Source organism: Lynx rufus, unplaced genomic scaffold, assembly GCF_022079265.1.
Source record: "Lynx rufus isolate CCGP_SWC_20201006 ecotype Redwood Valley unplaced genomic scaffold, mLynRuf1.p SCAF_3, whole genome shotgun sequence".
In the NCBI taxonomy this organism is placed as follows: Eukaryota; Metazoa; Chordata; class Mammalia; order Carnivora; family Felidae; genus Lynx; species Lynx rufus.
This window is the reverse complement of record NW_025814845.1, coordinates 56,746,399-56,769,079: the sequence shown is the minus strand read 5'-3', so window position 1 is coordinate 56,769,079 and position 22,681 is coordinate 56,746,399. Positions and strand designations below refer to the sequence as shown.

General features: G+C 41.7%; 1 protein-coding gene across 3 annotated transcripts; it reads right to left on the bottom strand.

Annotated features, from left to right (window-relative positions):
* Positions 1–1,016: 1,016 nt before the first annotated feature.
* LOC124520932 (growth-regulated protein homolog gamma-like) lies at positions 1,017–21,245 on the bottom strand. 3 transcript variants are annotated; one of them, XM_047092070.1, is made up of 4 exons: positions 20,706–21,245; positions 20,514–20,597; positions 3,362–3,445; positions 1,017–2,007 (listed from the first exon to the last, which is right to left on the bottom strand). In XM_047092070.1, the coding sequence occupies exons 1-4, from the start codon at positions 21,032–21,034 to the stop codon at positions 1,995–1,997; spliced, it is 510 nt and encodes a 169-aa protein (XP_046948026.1). In that variant the 5' UTR covers positions 21,035–21,245; the 3' UTR covers positions 1,017–1,994. The 3 variants fall into 3 exon arrangements, with proteins under 3 accessions (XP_046948026.1, XP_046948027.1, XP_046948028.1); XM_047092071.1 differs by lacking the exons at positions 1,017–2,007; positions 3,362–3,445 and adding an exon at positions 8,771–8,798 and having other exon boundaries at positions 20,706–21,242; XM_047092072.1 differs by lacking the exons at positions 1,017–2,007; positions 3,362–3,445 and adding an exon at positions 18,978–19,668 and having other exon boundaries at positions 20,706–21,241.
* Between the last annotated feature and the right edge of the window lie 1,436 nt (positions 21,246–22,681).

The following is a 22,681-nucleotide window of genomic DNA, read 5'->3' as shown; positions in this document are numbered from 1 at the left end:
AGTCTTGTACTTGTGGTCCTGAGATCATTCTGCAGCAAGCCCAACTTGAGAGCTAATTGTTGATATACAATACTTCATGATTTTTCACACTTATTTTCAAAGCAATTTTATCTTAGTATCTCCTCTTAACAATCCTGGCAGGAACGAAAAGGATTTGATTTTGTTTTGTTTGCCATGTTTTCACATTTACAATGGAGTGTAGAGAAGCGATGATACTTGTTCAGAATTGTAGACCTTCGACCTTTTGCCCAGGGCTCTTCCAATGCATGCATATCACCTCTTGAAGGCACTAGAATCTCTCCTGAGGAAATGTATTTTCTCATTTGTCTTTGTGTTTCCCTTTCACACATGAAGACACACATGGAGTGATCGAATCCTTCGAAGGATTCAATTCATAAAAAGGGCACTACCCTTGCCACAGTTTATTGGACCTCTGTGGACACCTGGGTCGATATAGCCAATGAGATCTTCTCTTTCAGGAATCAGACATTGAATCATAGGGAAAGCAAGTTATTTTTTTGTGGATGACTTGTCATAGAGACCCAAAAATCAGAGAAAAAAGAGAAACCCCAGGCCAGCAGAGAGAGGCAAAAACATAACAGATGACAAGAGAAAGTCCTGAGGACTCCAGTGTCTAGGGACTGAATTCATTTCCGCTATGGACTGAATGTTTGTGTCCCTCCAAAGTTCGTATGTGGAAATCTTCACCTCAATGTGATCGTGCTTGGAGGTGCGGCCTTTGGAAAGTAACTGGGTCATGAGAGTAGAACCCTCATGTATGGTATTAGTGCCCTTATTTAAAAAAAATGGTCAGAGAGCTAGCTGTCTTTTTCCTCCATGTGAAGACACAGCAAGGAAATAGCTATTTGTAAACCAGGAAGAGGACCTTTTCAAGTACTTGGCCTTTCTGGCACCCTGATCTTGGACTCCTGGCTCCCAGAACTATGAGAAAAAAGTTGTTGTTTAAGCCACCCAGTCTAGGGTAATTTGTTAGCAGCCCCAACTGAGAACATCACTCATCTGTGAAAACATTTTTATTTTCAGAACGATAAAAAAAATTATATACATATATATTCTCTCAATATGGTGTTGCATATCCAGAAATTCTACCTAAAAGAAGTTAAATGGTTAAAACACAGCCTTAGTTCTGCATTTTCTATTTCATCTTTCTGAGGCATCATCCTTATGATCTTCCTTGGGTCTCAATGGTCTTAAATTTCCTTCCCTTCCTCTTCCAACCTGATGACTTTACAGTTTCCTAGGGTGGGTTGCCTCTACTCTTGGCTGAGGTTATCTATCAGGTTTGCTTTATTTAAGAGTAAATTCTTAAAATTTAAGACCAGTCTATCATACAACTGTATGAACCCCATTTTCTTCTCATTAAATGCATAGATCTTATAATGAATGAAAAATTCCTGTAAAAGAAGCATTGAAGTTTTGACAACTGTAGATAAACAACCTTATTTATACTGAGATCCAAGGTTGTGGATGACTAAAATGGGGAGCAAGTTAAAGCCTTTGGAACTTAAAAGTTCAAGCAATCAAAAGGCCAGAGTGTTGATAAGTTGATCAAGAAAAATGTTGATGTCATTAAGAATAATATCAAAGGATAGGGTCAAGTGAAAAGCAGTGATCAAATGCCAGAGTGCCTTAGGAAGTTAACTGGTAGGGCACAGCATGGAAAAGGTGAACTCTACTAAGATGTTGTGAGCCTAACTAGGAAACCTCTAACCTACTATATGAGTTTAGAGAGTATTCTTACAACATAATGGAAATTTCATAACCCTCCCTTCCACTATTCCCTCACAAGTAGCCAACCACCTGCCTGAAAATAATGTTTAGGTTGTCAGAATAAGTAAAGAAGGCAGTTCATTTTAGTCAGAAATTAGCATAACTTGATGCTACTCTGAAAGAAACCTCTGGAGGATGTCCAAGCTCACGATGATACCGAGGGCTTCCGATACCCACAGGATGTGATGTTCCTTGTGTGACCATCAGTTAGGGGCACTACAATACAAACAGAGCAACAGGTGACTATACAGATACACAGGATTACCCATGTGTGGCCCCTTGTAAGAAAATAAGAAAAAACCCAGAAGAATAAAGAAAAAATCTCATGTATTTGGTAAGCTAAAAACAGACAGCAGCCATAATTAAGCACTTTACATGTATTATCCCATGATAGAGCAAAGTAAGAACAAACGAAATCATGTAAATCTCGATGTTAAGTGAGTTATCCAAAATGACATAAATTATAGTTGTGGATCTGGAACACTAACCCATAGCTCTATGAGTCACAAACCCGAGCTCTTCCCACCACATTATACTATTCAACTGCCAAGGTGATCCCCTGGTGAATCATAGTTCCACATACCCTTAATTCGTTTTCCTTTTTTAAATTAATTAATTAACTGTTTTCATTTTAGAGAGAGAGAGTGTTAGTGGGGGAAAGGGGCAAAAGGAGAGGGAGCGAGAGAATCTTAAGCAGGGTCCAAGCTCAGTGAGGAGCCTGATGGCGGGGTCAGGGCAGGGCGGGGGGGGGGGGGGGTTGGTGATCCCATAACCCTGGGATCATGACCTGAGTCGAAATCAGGAGTGGGACACTCAACTGACTGAGGCGCCCAGGCACTCCCTTTTTATTTTTTAATTTAAAATCCCACAAAATTTAGTTTTTCTAATATGAGTCATAATCTCTGCCTTATGCACTGCGTTGGCTTAAAAATCCTACCATGACTTTTTTTCCCACAAGTTAATCCAAATACACTCCCATTATCACCTGCCTGTCCTTAATGTACCTTCTCCATTCACCAATTTGCAAATTCCATGTGGAGTCTAGATTCTAGAAATGTTGTGCTGGAAGTAAATTTTTTTTTTCTAAAGGGATTTTTTTTTCCTTAAAACTTCTTTCACCAAATGTGTCTATTGCCTGCCTACCTTATCTGCATAAGATAGTTTCTAGCAATATTAGATCATTTTTATATTTAATGGGGATACTTATAACACAGGTCGACTTGGATATCATGTTAAATAGAAGGTAAGAACCAATGGTTCTCAAACTTGGTCATGCATCAGAATATCCTGGAAAGCTTACTAAAACACAGGTGTTTGGGCCCGACCCCCAGTTTCTGATTTTAGTAAGTCTAAGCTGAGGCCTAAGAATGTGAATTTCTAACAAGTCGCCAGGTGATGATAATTCTGCTGGTCTTGGGACTACACTTTTGGATTCTCTGGTATAGACTCATTCTAATCTTACTGTAATTTTATTCTAATCTATGGCAGAGTCTGAATATATTCATAGATATCTTTAATTAAAAGAAAAGAAAGGGAGTTCGAATATGAGAATCCTTGGCATTAATTATACCTGTTGATAATCTTTTTGATAATAGTCATCACCCATTCAGCGTTAGGATCCAAACAAATTAATTTCCCATCTTCCAATGTGACTCTGGGAAAAAAAAAAGAGCATTTTGGTTAAGTAATAATTGTACATAATTTAATAATGTTTTAAATGTATTGATTAAAATGATATCAACATGAAATTTTATACTTAAAATGGACATATGGATTTCTCAAACTACATTAATACTATTATTGGAATATGACTTTCAGTCATAACAGTATACATAATGAAATTTTAAAAATCAATTAAAGATAAAATTTTTTCGGGCGCCTGGGTGGTTCGGTCGGTTGAGCGTCCGACCTCGGCTCAGGTCATGATCTCGCGGTCCGTGAGCTCGAGCCCCGCGTCGGGCTCTGGACTGATGGCTCAGAGCCTGGAACCTGCTTCAGATTCTGTGTCTCCCTCTCTCTCTCTGCCCCTCCCCCGTTCATGCTCTGTCTCTCTCTGTCTCAAAAATAAATAAAGGTTAAAAAAAAAATTAAAAAAAAAAAGATAAATTTTTTTCTTAAAGTTTTTGAGATATCAAGTATGCAGCAAACATTTAGTAGACTTATGCTACACAATTGTTAGACTGGAAAATCTACACAAGGGTAATATCTTCCGGGATTCCACTTATTAACCACTTACTCTATATTCTTTATCATTATACCTGGGCTAATTGTGTTAGCTTTTGGGACCTCATTAAAGGCTCATTTATTACTGGGGGAGAGGAGAACATAAATTGCTTATTTAAATTAATTCTGAAGTTTAAGTTGCTTCTATAGTTTTTTTTTTAAGTTTATTTATTTATTTTGAGAGAGAGACAGCTGAGTGGGAGAGGGAGAGAGGGAGAAAGAGAGAATCCCAAGCAGGCTCTGCACTGTCAGCGCAGAGCCTGATGCAGGGCCAAACTCACGAAACTGTGAGATCATGACTTCAGCCAAAATCGGGAGCGGATGCCTAACCACCTGTGCCGCTAGGACGCCCTGCTTCTATAGTCTTAAACTCTACTTCGCAGAACCACAAATCTCTGCCTCTTTAAAGTTCATTGCATGAATGGAGGACCAGATCATAATAAAAACGATAATGATAATAATGTAATAATAACCCCTTAGCAAATTACCAATACACAGATAGCCACAAAGCATCATACATAGTAGTAAAACCTCGAAAGCATTTCATTTGAAAGTAGAAAGAAGATAAGGATACATGCTATCACCACAGTCATTTCCACAAAGCTAGAAAGATAAAAGGCATAAAGTCCCAAAGGAGGAAAGTAAACTGCCATTATTGCCAGATGAACTACTCAAGTAAAGAGTTGGTGGTTACAAAATCAATACAAAATTTGGTCTAAATGCTAGTAACAACTAGAACAAAATTTTATAAAGTTATTCTTTACAATAGCATCAAAAAATATAAAATGACTAGAAATGTGGGTTTTTTTTTTAATAATACAAAAGAAATGGAGACCTTTATGGAGAAAATCATAAAACTTAGGTTCAAGACATTAAAAGAAGCCCTTGATAAAGTGGGTTTCTACGGGATTGATAAAGTGGGATTCTATGTTCTTGAAATAACTCAGAATCATGAAAACGTCAATAATTTACAAATTAATCTATAATGTCAAAGAAACTCAAAATTATGATGTAATTAGTGCAAATTTGCAAGCTGATTTTAATATTTATATGGAAGAGCAAAAATCCAAGAAAATGTGCTCTGAAGACAACGGAAGAATTTTCCTTTCTTGATGTTAAGAATTACTATAAAATGTTAAAGATAATGCACAAGTAAAGACAAATCGATTAATGGGACAGAATAGAGGGTTCAGAATTGAGGAGAACACAATTTATGGTAGAATTAGCACTGCGTATCAGTGGGGAAATGATGATATTTTAATAAGTAGTGCTGGAATAATTGATGAACTATTCGGAAAAATAAAATAAAATTGAACAAATCTCTCACATCACGTACTAAAATCAGTTCCAGGTGGGTTAAAGTCTTAAATACAATGGAAAAAAATTGTAAAAGTTTTAGAGGACAATATAGCAGAATATTTCTGTGAAGTCTGTGAAGGAAAGTTTTTTTGAAACAAGACACTAAATGTGCCAACCAGAAAAAAAAAAGCATATTGTTTAACTTGGTATGTAAAAAATACAAATTTACATTAATTGAAAGGACACCATAGAAAGAAGGAAAATACGAGCTGCAAATTGGAAAATGAGTTTTGCTATCCATAAATCTGACAAGCGATTAATACCCAGAATATGTAAAAATCACCTGTGAACCAATAGGGAAATGATGGTATCCTAGTGGGAAAAGAAGCAAAGAAATGAACAGAAATTTCACATAAAAGGGAACATACATGCTTATGAACACATGGAAAAAATACTCAATGTCATTAATAACAGAGAAATGCAAATTAAACAAGCAATAAAAGATACCGTTACATACCCATCAGGTTAACAACACCAGATATTGGCCAAATGTGAAACAACAAATGGTTTTATGTAGGAAGGAGTGTTCATTGGTACTGTTACTTTGTAATACAGTGCGGCATAACCTAATAAGGTCAAAGATGTGCAAACCTTAAATGAAACCCAGCAAGTAATAAGAGAAACTCTCATATACCTGAACCATATATGGAGGATGTTGATAATCGCAAAAACGTGGGTAGAACCCAAATGTGCACCAACAGTGGACTGGATAAGCAAACTTGGTATTTGTTGAGTTAGTATTCCTACAACGGGATACTAAGTGTCATTTATTTATTTTTATTTTTTTTTTAACGTTTATTTATTTTTGAGACAGAGAGAGACAGAGCATGAACGAGGGAGGGTCAGAGAGAGAGGGAGACACAGAATCGGAAGCAGGCTCCAGGCTCTGGGCCATCATCAGCCCAGAGCCCGACGCGGGGCTCGAACTCATGGACCGTGAGATCGTGACCTGAGCTGAAGTCGGACGCTTAACCGACTGAGCCACCCAGGCGCCCCCTAAGTGTCATTTAAACTGAATAAAGGACAGCTAAACATATCAGAATGCATGTATTGCAGAATAAAATGTTGAATAATAGAATTAAGTCAAAGAGTATATACAGCATGATGTCCTGAAATTCAAAAGCAGGCTGTCTTAGTCCATTTTGGCTGCTATATATATATAAAAAACACCAGACTGGGTGGCTTAACAAATACCATTTCTCACAGTTCTGGAGGTTGGGAAGTTCTTGGTCAAAGTGCCATGGATTTGGTGTCTGGTGAGAACCTGCTTCCTGGTTCATAGAAGGCCACATTCTTACTCTGTCCTCACATGTCGGAAGGTTAGGGAGCTCTCTGTGGTCTCTTTTTTAAGGGCACTAATCCCTTTGTTGAGTGATGAGGGCCCCACCCTCATGACCCAATCACCTCCCAACGTTTGCTTCCCCTAATAACTGTAACGCTGTGGCTTAGGATTTCGACATATGAATTCGGGGGTGCATTCATTCAATCCACATTCAATCCACGCACATTCAATCCACAACACAGGCAAAACTGTAATTGTTTTAGATTTCATACATAGATGGTATAATGATTTTTAAAAAGCAAGAAACAGCAGCTCAAATAGTAGTTATTTCTTAGCTTGGGATGGGTATATGATTCCGAAGGTGTATTAGTTTGCTAGGATTGCAACAATATACCACAGATGGGGTGGCCTGAACAACAGAAACTTAGTATCTCACAGTATGGGGGCTTTAAGTTCAAGATCAAGGTATTGGCAGGTTTAGTTTCTTCTGAGGCCTCTCACCTTAGCTTGCAGATGGCCATTTTCTTGCTGTGTCCTCACAGGCCTTTTCTTTGTGTGTGTGTGCATTTCTAGTGTCTCTTCCTCTTATAAGGACACTAGTCATGTTGGACTAGGGCCCAGCCTTATGACCTCACTTAACCTTAGTTACCTCTTTAATGATCTTATCTCCAAATACAGTCACACTCTGAGCTTTAGGTTGGTAAGACTTCAAAATATAAATTTAGAGAGGACACAATTCAACCCAAACACCAAATAGGTGTTTTGCATGTGCAGGCTTCTGATATACGAATTATATTCCAGATTTTGGCCTGGGTGGCAAGTGAACAGATTTTGTTTTATTACTGATCTTTAAATTGCATGTATATATATTTATATACTCTTTTGTATGCATGTTAGACAGAATCCTAAGACTCATCAAGCTTTCCTCCCTCATCTCCAGGAAGACAATGAGATATTACATCCATGATTATGTCATGTTACATGGCAAAGGGATTTGGCAGATGCAATTAAGGTTACTGATGAGTTGACCAAATTAATCCAAAGACAGATAATTCACATGTAACCACATGGGCCCTAAAAGCAGAGTTATCTCTGGTTAGTAGCCGAAGAGAGATATTTGAAGCATGAGATCAGATCAGTGTGGGATAGATTCTTAGTCATGGATATGGAAGAAGCTATGTGGGAGAAACTGAGAGTAGCCTCTAAGAGCTTCGAGTGACCATGAGCCAATGGCCAGAAAGAATATGGATACCTCAATCCTACAACTGCAGAGAACTGATTTCAGCCAACAACATAGATCATCTTGGAAGTGGATTCCTCCCAGATCCTCCAGACAAGACTTCAGCCCAGCTGACATCTTAATTTAAGCTTTATGAAACCCTAAGCAAAGAAACTGGTCAAGCCATTGGCCTACTGACTTACAGAACTTTGAGATAATAAATGGGTTTATTCTATGCCACTGAGTTGTGATAATTTATTACTTAGGAATGAGCCAAAACACTATGTATGATATCGTTCAAAATTTTAAAAAGTTTCAATAAAATGCAGAAGTGTTCTCCCCAGCCTCTAAGCTCTATATTTGTTGAGCTTATTTCCGATGCTTCAGAAAGATTGTCACACCGGCTTTGAGAGCCACTAAGCCATACGGACTCACTATGTTGCCCAAGCGTATAATAGAGAGGTCTCTAGAAAATCAAGAATTACCCACGTATTCTTACTGAGGACCATGTAACTTTGCTTCTTGCACATGTTCTTTGACTTCAAAGGCCACTCAAAAGAGTTCACACACTAATCATGTTCCCATTTGAGAGCATTTTACTTTTTTGGAGAGGGTACATGACATTTTCCGAGAGCATAACCACTGGACAATTATCTTCCCACACTGTACACGAATCATGCTCAGGGCCCTGGTCTCTGGCACTCCCAACGTACCGTATTTTTTTAATGCAAATGTCCGTGTTGCAAAGCCCAATCCTAGAGGCTACCATTCTCCCCCACATCTTTACTACTTACATGATTTCTTTCCTGCTGCAGTGAACACCTTCGGGTATCAACTGGACATGTTTAATGAATTTCAGAGAAATAAAATCAGAATGTGTCTGAACACACTGGCATCGCAACTCTTGCCCCTCACAGAGATTGGCTGTGTAAGAAAAGAATGGCAAAACCCTGAGTAAGAACAAAGATAGCAGTTATGTTTTTCCTTTATCCATGCAGCAGGACACCCAGTTCCCAAAATAAGTACCGGTAGGCTAATTTAGAGAGACAAGCACGCAAATCTAATCACCTGCTATTTTTATGATCAACAAACGTTTATTAAGCATCTACGATGTTTGAGGAATGGATACGTGCACTAGACCAATAATTCATTGCTTAAAAGTATGCATGGTCAATAAAATAACTTATTTACAGGTACAGTCAACTTGATTTCCTTCTATGAAAAGTTTTCAACATAAAAATTTTATGTGAATTCTATCAGTTGAAAGAGGCACTTTCTATCTGTCCACTATCATTGCAATAAATACCCCTAAACTTATTTGCAGTAATGCTCCTGCTGTTATCTTGACTAAGACAAGCACAGATCCTTCCAGTTCAATAAATCCAGGAAACTAAACATATTTTTAAAATTAATCCAACAAGAAATTCTTTGACACCCCACAATCTAAATACATGTTCTGCCAAGGTTTCAATTTTACAGTTGCTATATTTTGCTCAATGCTAAATACAATCTCATCAGCTCTCGAATCTTTTCTAAATTTTTGCAATGCCTAGAAGGAAAATACAAAAGCTGTAGCTGCTTTACCGAAGATGCTCAGTGCAAAGACAGCCAGCAGGAGGAATCTTCTTTGTGAGCTCTCAGCAGCCATGTCAGTGCTTGATCTTGATCCTAGTCTGAATGGTGGAATCAACACCGCAGCCCTCTTTTATGTGCTTTCTGTAGCCCTGGGAATTTTTTGTTGTTCATGCACTCCCCCTTCATTGAAGGATGAAAGGAGCAGTTTATTAAGTAGTGTGTTTGCCACAAGCCAATAAGGAAACTGGGTTTGCTTTTCGAGCTTTGTTGTCGTAAGGGAAAGGGGGGGTTGACGTTTGGGGGCAGGATATGAATTCATTGAAAGGACAAATGAACCTGTTATTTCCTAGGGAGGGAAACTGCATAATTGTGAAGAGTTCCACGCCAGTCAGTTAACAGTGGCTTACACAATGGAGTAAGAATGTCTATGTACTTTTTAAAGGTCATGTTTGTACAAAGTAAGTAATTAAGATGCTTTTCCTCAGTGTGGTATTTGCTTTTAGCTTTTAGGCCTATTTGGCATAATCCCACTCAAGGTGATCATAGAATCTGCCAAGCTCCAGGCGCACTTATAGCATAAGTAACCTACAAAGAAACTGAAGTTCAGGCTATAATAACTCTTGTCCTGTCAAAAATAGCAAACCACAGTTTACTTGTGGTATGAAAGCAGCAGTTTTAATGGGCTTGAAGCTGAAATAAGTAACAGTGAACTACGAGCTCCCATTTTTTTCCTGAAGTAATTTTATAAGTGACCTTCGTTGTTATTCCACACTGGCCACGTTGTCGGGTTTTTTTGTTTTTGTTTTTGTTTGCCTGAATGAACAAATCAAATATCCAAGCATTGGCATTACTCTCCTCACTCTGTCATGACCAAGAACCACAGACTGGGTGGCTTAAACAAGAACCCATTTTTTGTCTTGGAGTTCTGGAGGCCAGAAGCCCCAGATCATAGTGCACACAAAGTCGGTTCTTTCTGAGGGCTCAGACGGAAGGAGCTGTGCCAAGCCTCTCTCCTCGGCTTAGAGGTGGTTGTCTTCATCTTCACACGGTGTTCTCCCTGTGTGATTGTCTGCCTCCGGATTTCCCCTTTGTATAGAGACACCAGACATATTGGATTGGGGCCACCCTCCTGACCTCGCTCTAATTTGGAAAGACCTTGCCTCTCAATGAGGTACTGTGGGTTAGGACTTTAACCTATGGGTCTGGGGAGTGGCCATGAGGGGACATAATTCAACCCACAACAGCATTTAGCTGAAGAATCAGTGATTACTGAAGGGCCGATGTGGCCTGAAGGTAAACCTAGCCTCAGTAATAATAATAAGGTGTTTTCTGTTGACAATCATCAGTGAACATGTGTCACCTGCCAAAGCCTTTGCGGGACATTGAATAGTCAAAGAATAAAAATGGAGTGTCTGCTCTTGAGGAATTCAGAGGCTGTTTGGAGACAGACATGTAAATAGACTAAACTAGAAGGTGATCTGTGTTAACCTAGATGTATACCTGGGGCCCTCGGCAGGCAGAGGAGGGAGGACTTAGAGGCGAGAGCGGGGAGAGAAGACTTCACCCAGGAAGTAACATTGGAGTTGCTGAAGGTGAAAGGAAGTGCATCAAAACGAAAGGCTGACAGAACGTTCCATACAGAGAAACACATACAAGGGCACAGATTCACAAAGGGTTGCTGTGGTCTGAATGTTTGTGTCTCCTCCAAATTTACACGTTTGAATCCTAAGCCCCAAGGTGATGGTGTTAGAAGGTGCGGTTATTAGGTTATGAGGATGGAAACCTCGTGAGTGAAATTAGTGGCCTTGTAAAAGAGACCCCAGAACTCCCCTGCACATTCTGCCATGTGAGACAAGACCAGTCTAAGATCCAAGGGAGCCGTTGCTCAACCAAGTTGGTACCTTGATCTCAGACTTCCAGCTTCCAGAAGCGTGAGAAATAAATTCCTGTTGTGTATAAGACACAGGCCCATTGTATTTTCTTACAACAGCCTGGACAAACTAAGACAGCGGTCTTCGCATACTAAGGAAGAGTAACAAGTTATTCCAATCTCAAAACTAGGTAAGTTTTAGTATCTTGACAACATTCAAGTGACTGATCAGATATTGGCCTTTATAGAAACACTATTCAGACACCATCTTGATTTCTTTGAGTCTTATTTTCCACCTGTACCAAGTGAAATGCTGTGTTATCCACATGTCTAGATATTATGACGATAACAAGGACGTACACAAAGATAAGATAGTCAACTACTGAAAGATTCAAAATAATTTAGTTTTCCAAAACTTCAAAAACAGGCTTTGGACATCATGGTTGTTAAGGAGTTTGCTAAAGGCATAGTGATAAAAGATCTGGAGATCTTCCTTATCAAATATGGGTCTCTTGTCCTAGACCTGCCCAAATCCATGCCAGATCTGGAGCAAAATTAAAGTACAGTTGGATCTAGATTGTTTGACATGCTCAGATTGTCAGCTTCTTAAATTTTACAGACAATTTACTTTATCAGTTGAATTTTCACACGAGCCTGAGACCTGTGCACACATGTAAGTCACGCACATACACAAAATCCTATTTTTAACTGTAATCTTATGTTTCTTTCTTCAAAATATTTACCTACTCTAACAGAGCTGCAGTATAATTTAATGGTGGTAACAACCACTAATTGAGTCCTGCTTTGTGTCAACACAAATCAATGAACTTTCTGTGTATTATCTGGAAACCTTACAAGGGATGCTTGTGTCGTATAGATGAGAGAATTGAATATCCCAGAGAGGTTAAATAATTATGAAAGATTAAAAATAACCACAAATTTTTAAGAGCTCCTCACTTCAAGAAGTGAAATCTACTTCCCAAACCCCTTAACTCCATGCTGATACTGCTTTGGGCCATAGAATGTGGTAGAAGGGATGTGGATACTTCAGAGCAAAAATTCCAGAACCCTTGAAGGTAGGTGGGAGAAAGGGTGAAATACATAAAGGGGATTAAGAGTACACTTACTGTGATGAGCACTAAGGATTGTATGGAATTGTTGAATCACTATATTGTATACCTGAAACTAATATAACATTCTATGTAATTTACACTTGAATAAATAAATAGGAAAAAAATGTTTCCACTTCTGCAATCTTGAAATGCTGCTGCCACCATAAGAACAGGGCAGAGCTCCTCTGCTGGAGACACGAAGCCCAGCCAACAGCCAGCACCAAGCACCATACTAGTGAGCAAGGCAGACCTGCTCAAGCCACAGATGACTGTAGCCACATGAGTGACCCAGGAGAGACCATCAGAAGAACCACCCAGCTGAGCCCAGTCCAGCTGTGGCATCACTTAGCCCAATCTGATGACCTACAGGGTCATGAGCCAGGATAAAATGGTTGGTGCTTTCAGCCACTACATTTCGGGGAGGTGATAGATAACTGAGAGAGTAACTCAGCAGATCACCCAATGTAGCTGACCCCATTTTTTACCTCAAATTGGCCACAATAATCATCACATTTCCTTTAGAATACCCTACAAAAACTTGTGGTGTGAATGGGCTCTTAGTTATTAATTAGTGCCCTGATACTGATTCTACAAATTTTAGAAAGCCAACCCTAGAACCACAACTAAATAAATTTAATAATAATCTAGTTATGAAATAGTCCTATACTAAATATCAGAAAGCTGAGTCCTAACTCATTTTGAAATAGGGCGGTTCTGTGACATTTGGTAATTCCTTGGGGGTCTCTGAGCCTCCACAGTCCCATCTATAAAATGAGAGAACTGATTTTTTTGTGTGATCTCCAAGGTTTTGAACTAAACTCTTACCTGCCTGTTAAAAGACCAGTTCCTGGTTTTAATTTGTGACTTGTTTATTCCTCTTCAAACTATGTGTTTTTTTTTTTCAGGGAACCCCTGAGAGCTAAGGAAATAATTCCAACTACTTCTCACTTAAAAGAGAAAATATTTATCATTTTAATTTTGAGGACAAAATGTCAATAGGCATACTATCCTTTTCACAGGAGAATATAAGGTGCTGGATGTGGGGTTGGTAGATTCTACCCCCCCCCCACACATCCATTTCAAGGCCTTATGGACCTAACTTCTAGGTTTTGACTTTTTCCCTGCCCACTTCACATTTTCCTTCCTCCTGATTCTCTGGTATTATACTCCTTACTAAAATAATTGTACATGAGTCAACACTGGGATCTAACTTCTGGGGAATCCAAGTGACCAAGTTTCCCTGAAAGCAGATTCTGATACAATCCCTTGAGTGCAGTAGTTTACCTTGGAAAGAACCATACAAAGAGCAAGTGAGGGAATGGGGGAGTGTAGGGTAGGGAAGAGAAAAATACCAATACAGTCTATGTAATAAATGAGCTGTCACTGTTTTTTTGTTGTTGTTGTATTTTTTTTTTAATTTTTTTTTCAATGTTTATTTATTTTTGGGACAGAGAGAGACAGAGCATGAACGGGGGAGGGGCAGAGAGAGAGGGAGACACAGAATCGGAAACAGGCTCCAGGCTCTGAGCCATCAGCCCAGAGCCCGACGCGGGGCTCGAACTCACGTACCGCGAGATCGTGACCTGGCTGAAGTCGGACGCTTAACCGACTGCGCCACCCAGGCGCCCCGAGCTGTCACTGTTAAGTAAGTAGAGACTAATCTTGCTATGGAGCCCCTGAGGAATCTTGTAAAATGTTCCTCAGAATTGTGCCACCAAGACTTTCCAGCCATATAAAAGGGAACAGTCCTAACTTCCTGCCATGAACAACTAGAAAACTCAACAGAACACATTGAACAACTGCTTTTAGACACTAGAAAATAAGCAACAGAAGACTAGGCTCCCTGAGAAAAGGAAATACAAAAGGTCAGGTTCATGATCACCCTGGCTTTTTTGCTGGAGCAATTCTGGACCATGGTTTGGCAGGGGGTGGGGGTGGGGGGATCCCAAGCAGAGCACAGTGGTTTTGCTGACTTGAAGAGACACAGGTTTGAATTAAGGGAAACTGAGGTGACTACAAGTTATGGAGTAGCGTTGCAGGAAGGAGAGCTGCATGCATGAAAACAGAGCTCTGGAAATCTATACTGAGGTTCCATTGGGTCTCTCTGATCAATGCTAAGTCACACATGCATATGATGAAACTCCACTGGGTCAAGCAGAGAGGGGCCAGAGATCTATAAGCTGAGCAATTCTTAGACTGCATGGGGTGGGGAGATACTTGAGTTCAGACTTGTTAGAATGGAGGGAGCTTGTGAGCATTCAGGGCATTTGGCAGAGGCACAGGAAGGGCGTGACTTAGCAGTACAGCTAAACAAGCTTTGGGGCAAAGAACTCTCTGTAGACCCCCCTAATGAAGCTTAAAAACAAGCCTCAAAAATATCAAGCTGGTTCTCTAGTAACTTAACTGCCTGTCATAGCAGAGGCCAAGATCAGAAAGGAAGAAAACAAAATCTTGACACTTAACAACATAGGATTCAAAATTTCCTGCATCCAATCAAAAATTACTAAACATGCCGGGAAGAAAAGCATGATCCATAATGGGAGGGGGGTGGTGGAGATCAGTCAATAGAAATAAAAATGACACAATGATAGAATTAGTAGACAAGGATTTGGGGCACCTGGGTGGCTTAGTCAGTTAAGCTTCCAACTCTTGGTTTCAGCTCAGGTCATGATCTCACAGTTCATGAGTTCAAGTCCCATATCAGGCTCTGCACTGACAGTATGGAGCCTGCTTGGGATTCTCTCTCTCCCTCTCTCTCTGCCCCTCCCCCTCTCATGCTGTCTCTCTCAAAAATAGATAAACTTAAAAAATTTTTTTAATAAAAATTAAAATGAATTAATAGACAAGGATTTTAAACTAGCTATTACAAATATGCTCAAGGGTTTAAGAGAAAATGTGAACATAATGAGGAGAGAAGTGGAAAGTTTATATATATAATAAATATATTTATAAATAAGTCATTTAGCAAAGCAATGAAATGAGAGTCCTTGCTAAGGTAGCTATAAGAATGTAAATGTTTTTGAGGAGATAGAGTTGAGTAGCAAGGTAGACAGGAATTCCTTCATATTTATATAGTGTATTTTCCAGAATTGTCCAACCAAACACTGGAAAATAGAATATTCATCTACTAACTCCTGCCCCTGAATGAGTGTGGCCTCTTAGGGCATTAAATCACAGGCCATCCTGCCTCTGAGCTGAGCAAACTCTCTCTGCCATGCTCTCCTCCCCACACCCAAATGGAGACAGCCCTCAGGAAGAGGATCAGAAGGACAGGGGGCTTGAGTTGGGAAGCTGTCACCAAGTATAGATGCTGCCCATTGCAACGGTACAACTCATTGGTAAGTAAAGGAAATACGAACGGGGGCATCAATGGTGAAGATAGGATTATTTGTGTGAGTAGTCAGGAAGAAAAGAGAAACGGTATCATCTGTTATTCTGGACTGTCTCCATTATGCTATTTCAGGTTTGCCACTTCCGCCATTCCCCAATGTCCTTCCAGTTACTTCTTGAAATCCTGAGAGGACATCTCCATTGCATTCACAAGGAAGGACTCATAATGACATAATGACTCCTTTCTGGGTTTAGCTCCTTTGGTAACATTGCTCAAGAAACTTTAGTCAATGTTGCCATGGTTATTTCCTGCTGATGATCTTTCAAAGTTGTGATGTGTCACCCAGTATTCTTTTCCTACTTAAACTCATGACCACCACCTTACACCCCTTGTGTCCCATTTCCTGCCATATCACTCTTAATGGGAGACGGCCTTGTACTTGCAAAGTCTCAGGTTGATTTGGTGTGAAAAGTATAGTACATATCCACTTGATTGAGGACAGGCACTGAAACGATGTCCATAGAATTGGCCTAAGGACCAATGGCAGATTTCTGGAGCCACTGATAATGCTTAATCCCTGCAAAAACTTGAGAAAGTGTGTTCTTTTATTACCTTCATTCTGTAGCAAGGGACATGAGGCTGAGTGAAGTCAAGAAACATGCCCAAGATCGCACAGTCAACAAGTGATAGAGCTGGAATTTATCCAAAGTTTACCCAATTCTTTGAAACCTATGTCCTTATCCACCATATGAACAGAACATCTCCTTTCTCCTTTCTATGTTCTTTGTTCCATACTGACAAAAGCTCAGTGGCCAGTACAGCAGGCTCAAGCCAGCGTTTGAATGTAAGAACTGGTCTTAGGTGTGAGGGTGTTATTGAGCCCTCGGGGTCCCTCTTATAAATAGTTTCCAATGTCCCTTGCCTTGGGGTGAGGGAGTAAATGTTAGCATTTGTGGAGCTTCAATAATGGCTTGCATTTACAGTAAAACTTTGGTTTGCGAGCATAATTCGTTCTGGAAACATGAGTGTAATCCAAAGCACTTGTATATCAAAGCGAATTTCCCCATAAGAAATAATGGAAACGCAGATGATTCATTCCAAACCCAAAATATTCATCTAAAAATGATTACAATACTGTAATATGATACAAAATAATAAAGAAAATACAAAATATGAAGAAAAATAAATTAACCTGCACTTACCTTTGAAAACCTTTGTGACTAGTGTGAGGGAGACAAGAGGGAGGAGGGTTATTGAGTAGGATGATTTTCACTATCACTAACAGGTGTTGACTACAGTACAGTATGAATCAACTCTTGTCCTATCTGTATTTAATGTGACTGGTGATACGACCACTGAGGAAAGGGTCTCTATCTGGAAGCAGCCTGACCTAGAATGAAGCAGAGCATTCCTAAGCTTACTCTTATATGGAAAAGCAAAGGACTGTCCATAGGTGCTTTGAAGTGGCAAAAAATACACTAGCGCCAGTTGTGGGCACCTTCCAACGTTCCGAAAAATCACTGATTTCTGCCAAACACCGCAGCCTGAGACCGAGAATCCGAGCATGGAAGACGATCACCTACAATCCCACAGTGTGTGTGTGTGTGTGTGTGTGTGTGTGTGTGTGTGTGTGAGACAGAGAGAGAGAGAGAGGCAACCATTGTCTCAGTTGTGATCATGTGACATTTGGCATCACGTACTACTCGTATTTCAAGACATGGCTCATTTATCAGGTTAATGTTTGCTCCTTTTGCGGAACACTTGCAGAACAAGTTACTCGCAATGCAACGTTTTACCTTATTTACTTCTGTACGATTCACAAATTTTCTTCCTTCTTATCTCAGCTTAACTAATAACACTGCAGTTACAAAGAGGTTACCATTTTTAACTTTATGAAAACAAAGCTCACACAGGTTGTTTCTTGCTACTCAGAATCCTTATTTACCCAGCTACTTGGGCAAAGCAGAATCTGATCTTAGGTATGGAGGCTGCCAGCCCTGCCTTCTGGCCTCTGCTGAAGACTTTTACCTAGGGCTCAGGATTTCCTGAATGAGTCCTGAGTCAGAGACAAGCACACCCCACACATTCACGAACATTCTTCCTTTCCTGGTTTGGAGTGTGGTTTCAGATCATAGGCATCTTTCCTCTCTTTACGTACAAATCTTGTTTGTCTTGGAAACATCAAGTGCTTGGTGTCATCCTGGGGCAGTTGGATACCAACTTCCAGAGGGCTTTCTCAGGCTAAACAATCTATCAGGTTCCATAAAATTTGCACTAGGAAGGATGGGAACGAATATACTCAAACCTTAAAACTATTTGATAAATTGATATAAAGAATTGGAGTAACATTAAACTCAGTGGCAGATACATATATATTTATTTATTTTTCTATTGAGATAGAGAACACCTGAGTGGGGGAGAGGGGGAAAGAGAGGGAGAGGGAGAGAGAGAGAGAGAGAGAGAGAGAGACTTAAGCAGGCTTCACGCTCAGGGTCAAACCCCATCCTGCCACCCTGGGTTCATAACCTGAGTGCAATCAAGTTGGGATCTAAACCGACTGACCCACCCAGGCACCCCGGTGTCAGTTACTTATAAATGAAGGTTAGAAAATTGAACACAAATGTCAATTAGATGTTTTCGTAGACAAAGTACTCAGCCATTCACTTTTTGTGCTTCTACTGGTGACCCAACTTATTTGAGGTTTGAAGAAAAAATTCACTTTACCGCCATTTCCCTGCCAGCTTCATTAAATTGTCAATAATTGTTTGAAGACTCATTTATCAAAAGCAATTAAATGAGAATCCTTGTTAAGATTGCTCTAAGAATGTAAATGCTTTTGAGGAGAGAAAATTGAGTAGTAGGAGGGTAGAGAGAAGCTCTTTGTAACAAATGGCAATAAATATCAGTGACTCTTGCACTGAGGGACAGAGGGAAACCCATACTTGGGAAAAGCATATTCCTAGGTAAATGAAACCCAAGCATATTCCTGGGTAAATGAAATGACAGCTATCATCAGATAAAGTCAAGCATAAATTATAGTTTGACTTATCTGTGTAGCAAATTGAATGCCCAGGAGGAAAAACAATTTTTAAAAAGCTCGAGAAATATTGCTGTAAATCATCAGATGATCCAGTAAAGATAGACTTTTTGCCCCTAAATGAAACAAACATTTTTTTATTTTGAAATACTTTATTTTCAAGTTCTTTTCAAATATAGCAATAAATATGTGAGCCTCTCTGTTATAAGATATAGGGAAACACTGCATATTTAACAATAAATAAGGCATTATGCCTTACAGGAAAGACATAAAATGTCCACAGGATATGTAGAACATTGTAGTTCCTAAAGCTTCAACATGAGAAATGTTGACCACATACTGTGACATCATTTCAATAAATAACAGCCATTCTTTTAAACAATTACAAAAATAGTTGTGCACATACATTCCCCAGCCTGATAACAACCTCACTCTCTACTTGTATGCTCCAGCCACTGTCACAGTGGCTGGTATGCTGTGGGTTCCTCGGAAGTATTAATTTAATGACTGGGAATATGTGCAAACCTTTACCTTCAAAGTAAATACAAATCAGGGTTGAACTAAGCTGGGTTTAACATAAAATAAACAATAAAAATAAAGGCATAGTGCCGCAAAGAGATTCAGTCGCAGCCTATAATTACGTTGCATGTAAAATAGTGGCAGAGAATTTCTGAAAACCAGCCCACCAACAAATAAATAAATAAATAAATAGGAGGCTTCTCCTAAGAGACGCTCAAAACGTATGAGGCCCAATTCTGGTGGCACTGGGCGCTGACGATTCCACTGTTTCCTCTTTGATTCCTGTAAGGGCAAGGCCGGATTCAGGTGCAGCCACCAGTCTGCTTCCGCCTTCCTCTGGTCAGTTGGAGCTGCCCGATAATGAGAAAAATGTCATCCTTAGTACTGCTCAGGAAAGCTGGCTGGCACAGCACCCCTCTCCTGTCCCAATCGTGACGTTCCAGAGTTTTCTGAAGCTAGTTTCCCCTGCCTGGCATCTAAAAGGCTACTGCCTACATTGTGTGGTAGAGACCTCTAAGCTCTTGGATGCTTTCATTTGGGAATGTAGGTGGAGCGTGTGGTCTGGGCTCAATTATTGGCTACGAACAGCCACAACGTGTTTCTCAATGGGCCTCCCTTCACAACGTGTCACAATGGGCCTCCCTTCAGCCTCATAGCAACCCCATATGGTAGTTGCTACGGTTTACTCTTTTCCTGGGCGTACAGAAGCTTTAGATTCATCATCATCGTCGTCATCGTCATCATCCTTGGGTCACATGGCTGATAGGGAGAGAATCCAGATTTGCTCCTAGTACAGTGTCACTACAAGGTGCCTGCTCTTCACCTCTAAGCTTTAGGGCCTATGTTGCACAACACCAAGGATTTTGCTTTGCAGACGTGAAGCCCAGAAGGAATGGGGGGGGGGGGATGCCTATGTTTCTTAACAGGTGGAAAGCTTTTTAATGTAACTGACCAACACCAATAACTGTAATAAAAGCAGGTTTACCCACATTCGTTTGAATGGGGAGAAAGGGCACTAGAAATATTCTTCCAGCAACAAAGCGGATGAATAACCTGAACAGCAAATTTAGTGTGAAACAGATTTTTCAGTCCTTCAGCGAAACCTAGGTTTCCTTGATCAAACTTCCCGGACGCATTTGCCAGGATCCGTGACCAAGGACTCTAGCGGCACGCGTCAACAGAAAGCATAACTCACTTGCTTAGCATCTTTTCGATGACTCTCTTGACCATGGGGGCTTCGGGGTTGAGACAGGCTTCGTGTCCGTTCTTGAGAGTGGCTCTGCGGAGACAAGGCAGAGTCCCCGTTGGCGGGAGGCCGGGCCGCAGGGTGGGGGGCACGGGGGCGGGGGGGACGGCCAGGACGGCGGCAGCGCGGGGCGTCACTTACATGACTTCGGTGTGGGCGCAGTGGGGGCCCGACTGCGTCACCTTGACGCTCTGGATGTTCTTGGGGTGAATGCCCTGCACGGTCTGCAGGCACTGGCAGCGCAGCTCGGTGACGACGGGCTCCCCTGCGGGGAGAGCAGGCCGGGTGAGCGGGCGGCCCCGGGGCGCGCACCCCACTCCCACCCGCACCCGCACCCGCACCCGCACCCGCACCCCGTCCCCCCGCGGGCTCCGGGCCTCACCTGCGGCGCGCCGGGCGGCGGGGACCAGGAGCAGGAGCAGCAGCGCGGCGCCGAGGAGCCGGGGAGCGCGGGGCGCGGTGCGGGCCATGGGGCTCAGCTCGGGGAGTCGCGGCGGCGGTGGCTGGAGCTGGACGGCTGGCGGGAGGGCTGGCGGAGCGGACTCTGTGGCTCCCCGAGCCGGGAGAACGGCTTTTATCCCCTGTCGACTCGGCGCGGCGCGGCGCAGGGCGCAGTGGGGGGGCAGGGAAATTCCCGGCGCCCCGGGTCATTCCCGGGTGCGGAAGGTTCGCGCGGCCCCGCCCGCGGGGTGGAGGGGGACCCGCCCGCGGGTGCCGGCGACTCAGAGACCGTTGTCAGCCCCAATGCGCAAAGGGGGCGTGAGTGGCCGCCCCGCGGCGGCTGCCACCGCGGGGGAGGGTGCGGCGACCGTGGGCGCCCAGGGATCCCCGGTCGCTGGGAGAGGAGCTGGGGACGGATCTGTGAGCCCCGGACAGGGGTGGCGCGGCAGTTTTGGAGGGAGAGTTCTGTCTGGTTAGTGATCAGATTTGGGGGAATTAAGGACAGCGAGGGGGTACATTTGCTTGGCTCTCTACCTTCCATCTCTGTATATTCTGTCTCTGAATTCCGTCTTGCACAGGTCCTACGCCTGAAAGGGATGCTGTCAAAAATACAGCCAGCGTCTCGGATTCCAGAGAAAAATGTTCAAACTGTTTCTCTTGTATATTCTCAAATCACACTTAGATGACCTCGGTTATGTTTTCCATTTGGTGGGAGTAAGAATCAGTGTCTAGAGTCGATTCTAGTGTGGATTTCAGTGAAAGGAGAGGGCTGTAACATGACCTTTTTTTTCTTCTTCTTTTGTATCCTGCTGAACTTCCTTGTACCCTCCAAAATGTTGGAATTCCCTAAATCCCGGAAAATCTCTTTTTCCATGCATGAGGGGTTCAAATTTGAGCTATGGAATACAGGACCCGCCATCAGTCTCAAGCTGGAGAGGGGTAAGTTGGCCAGGCTCCAGGAATTCACTCGTTCTGGTCTTTCCGGGGACAAAGCAGCACATGGTCCCCAGTGAGCGGGTACCTGCTGTGTGGCACCCTCACATGAACCGCCACATCACACTCAAAACTCCGTTACACACAACCCTCAGGGCTGGTGTCCCTTTCTCTAGCAACAGTGACTTGTCTGTTTTCGGACTAGGAATTTCAGTCTCTGAAGCTGACACCTTTGCTATTTTTTCACCAGAAGTTTTAGAGAAATCTGACGAATTCAATATTAGGTAGAGAGGGTTTAAGTGTAATTCTCCAGGTTGGATTCAGACCTCTTGGAGACGTGGAATCCCATGCGGGAAGGGGGGAACAAACAGGAATGACCTCTGGCCCAGAGATGGGTATGTAGGAACAGGGCTCCCAGACTGCCCAGCTTAGTGGGTAAGAGCCTGCTCGCGGCAGCCGGCCACCGAGCCCTTAGCGAAACCACCTGTCACCTGCAAGTTGTTAAACATTTCTCTGTCCACACCAAGATAGTTATGAGAAATAAGTCAACATTTGTGAGAGGTGGTGCAGATTAAACACTATATAAATGTTCATTAAGTGAGTGGAATAACTTTTCCCAGCATTGCCTAAACAGAAACTCAACCCATTGTAAATCCTTCCATAAAGAAAAAAACAATTGTGATGGAAAGGTTCACTCCCCAATTTTTCTTTTCACATTTAAAATGTTCTGTATTAGTGGGAAT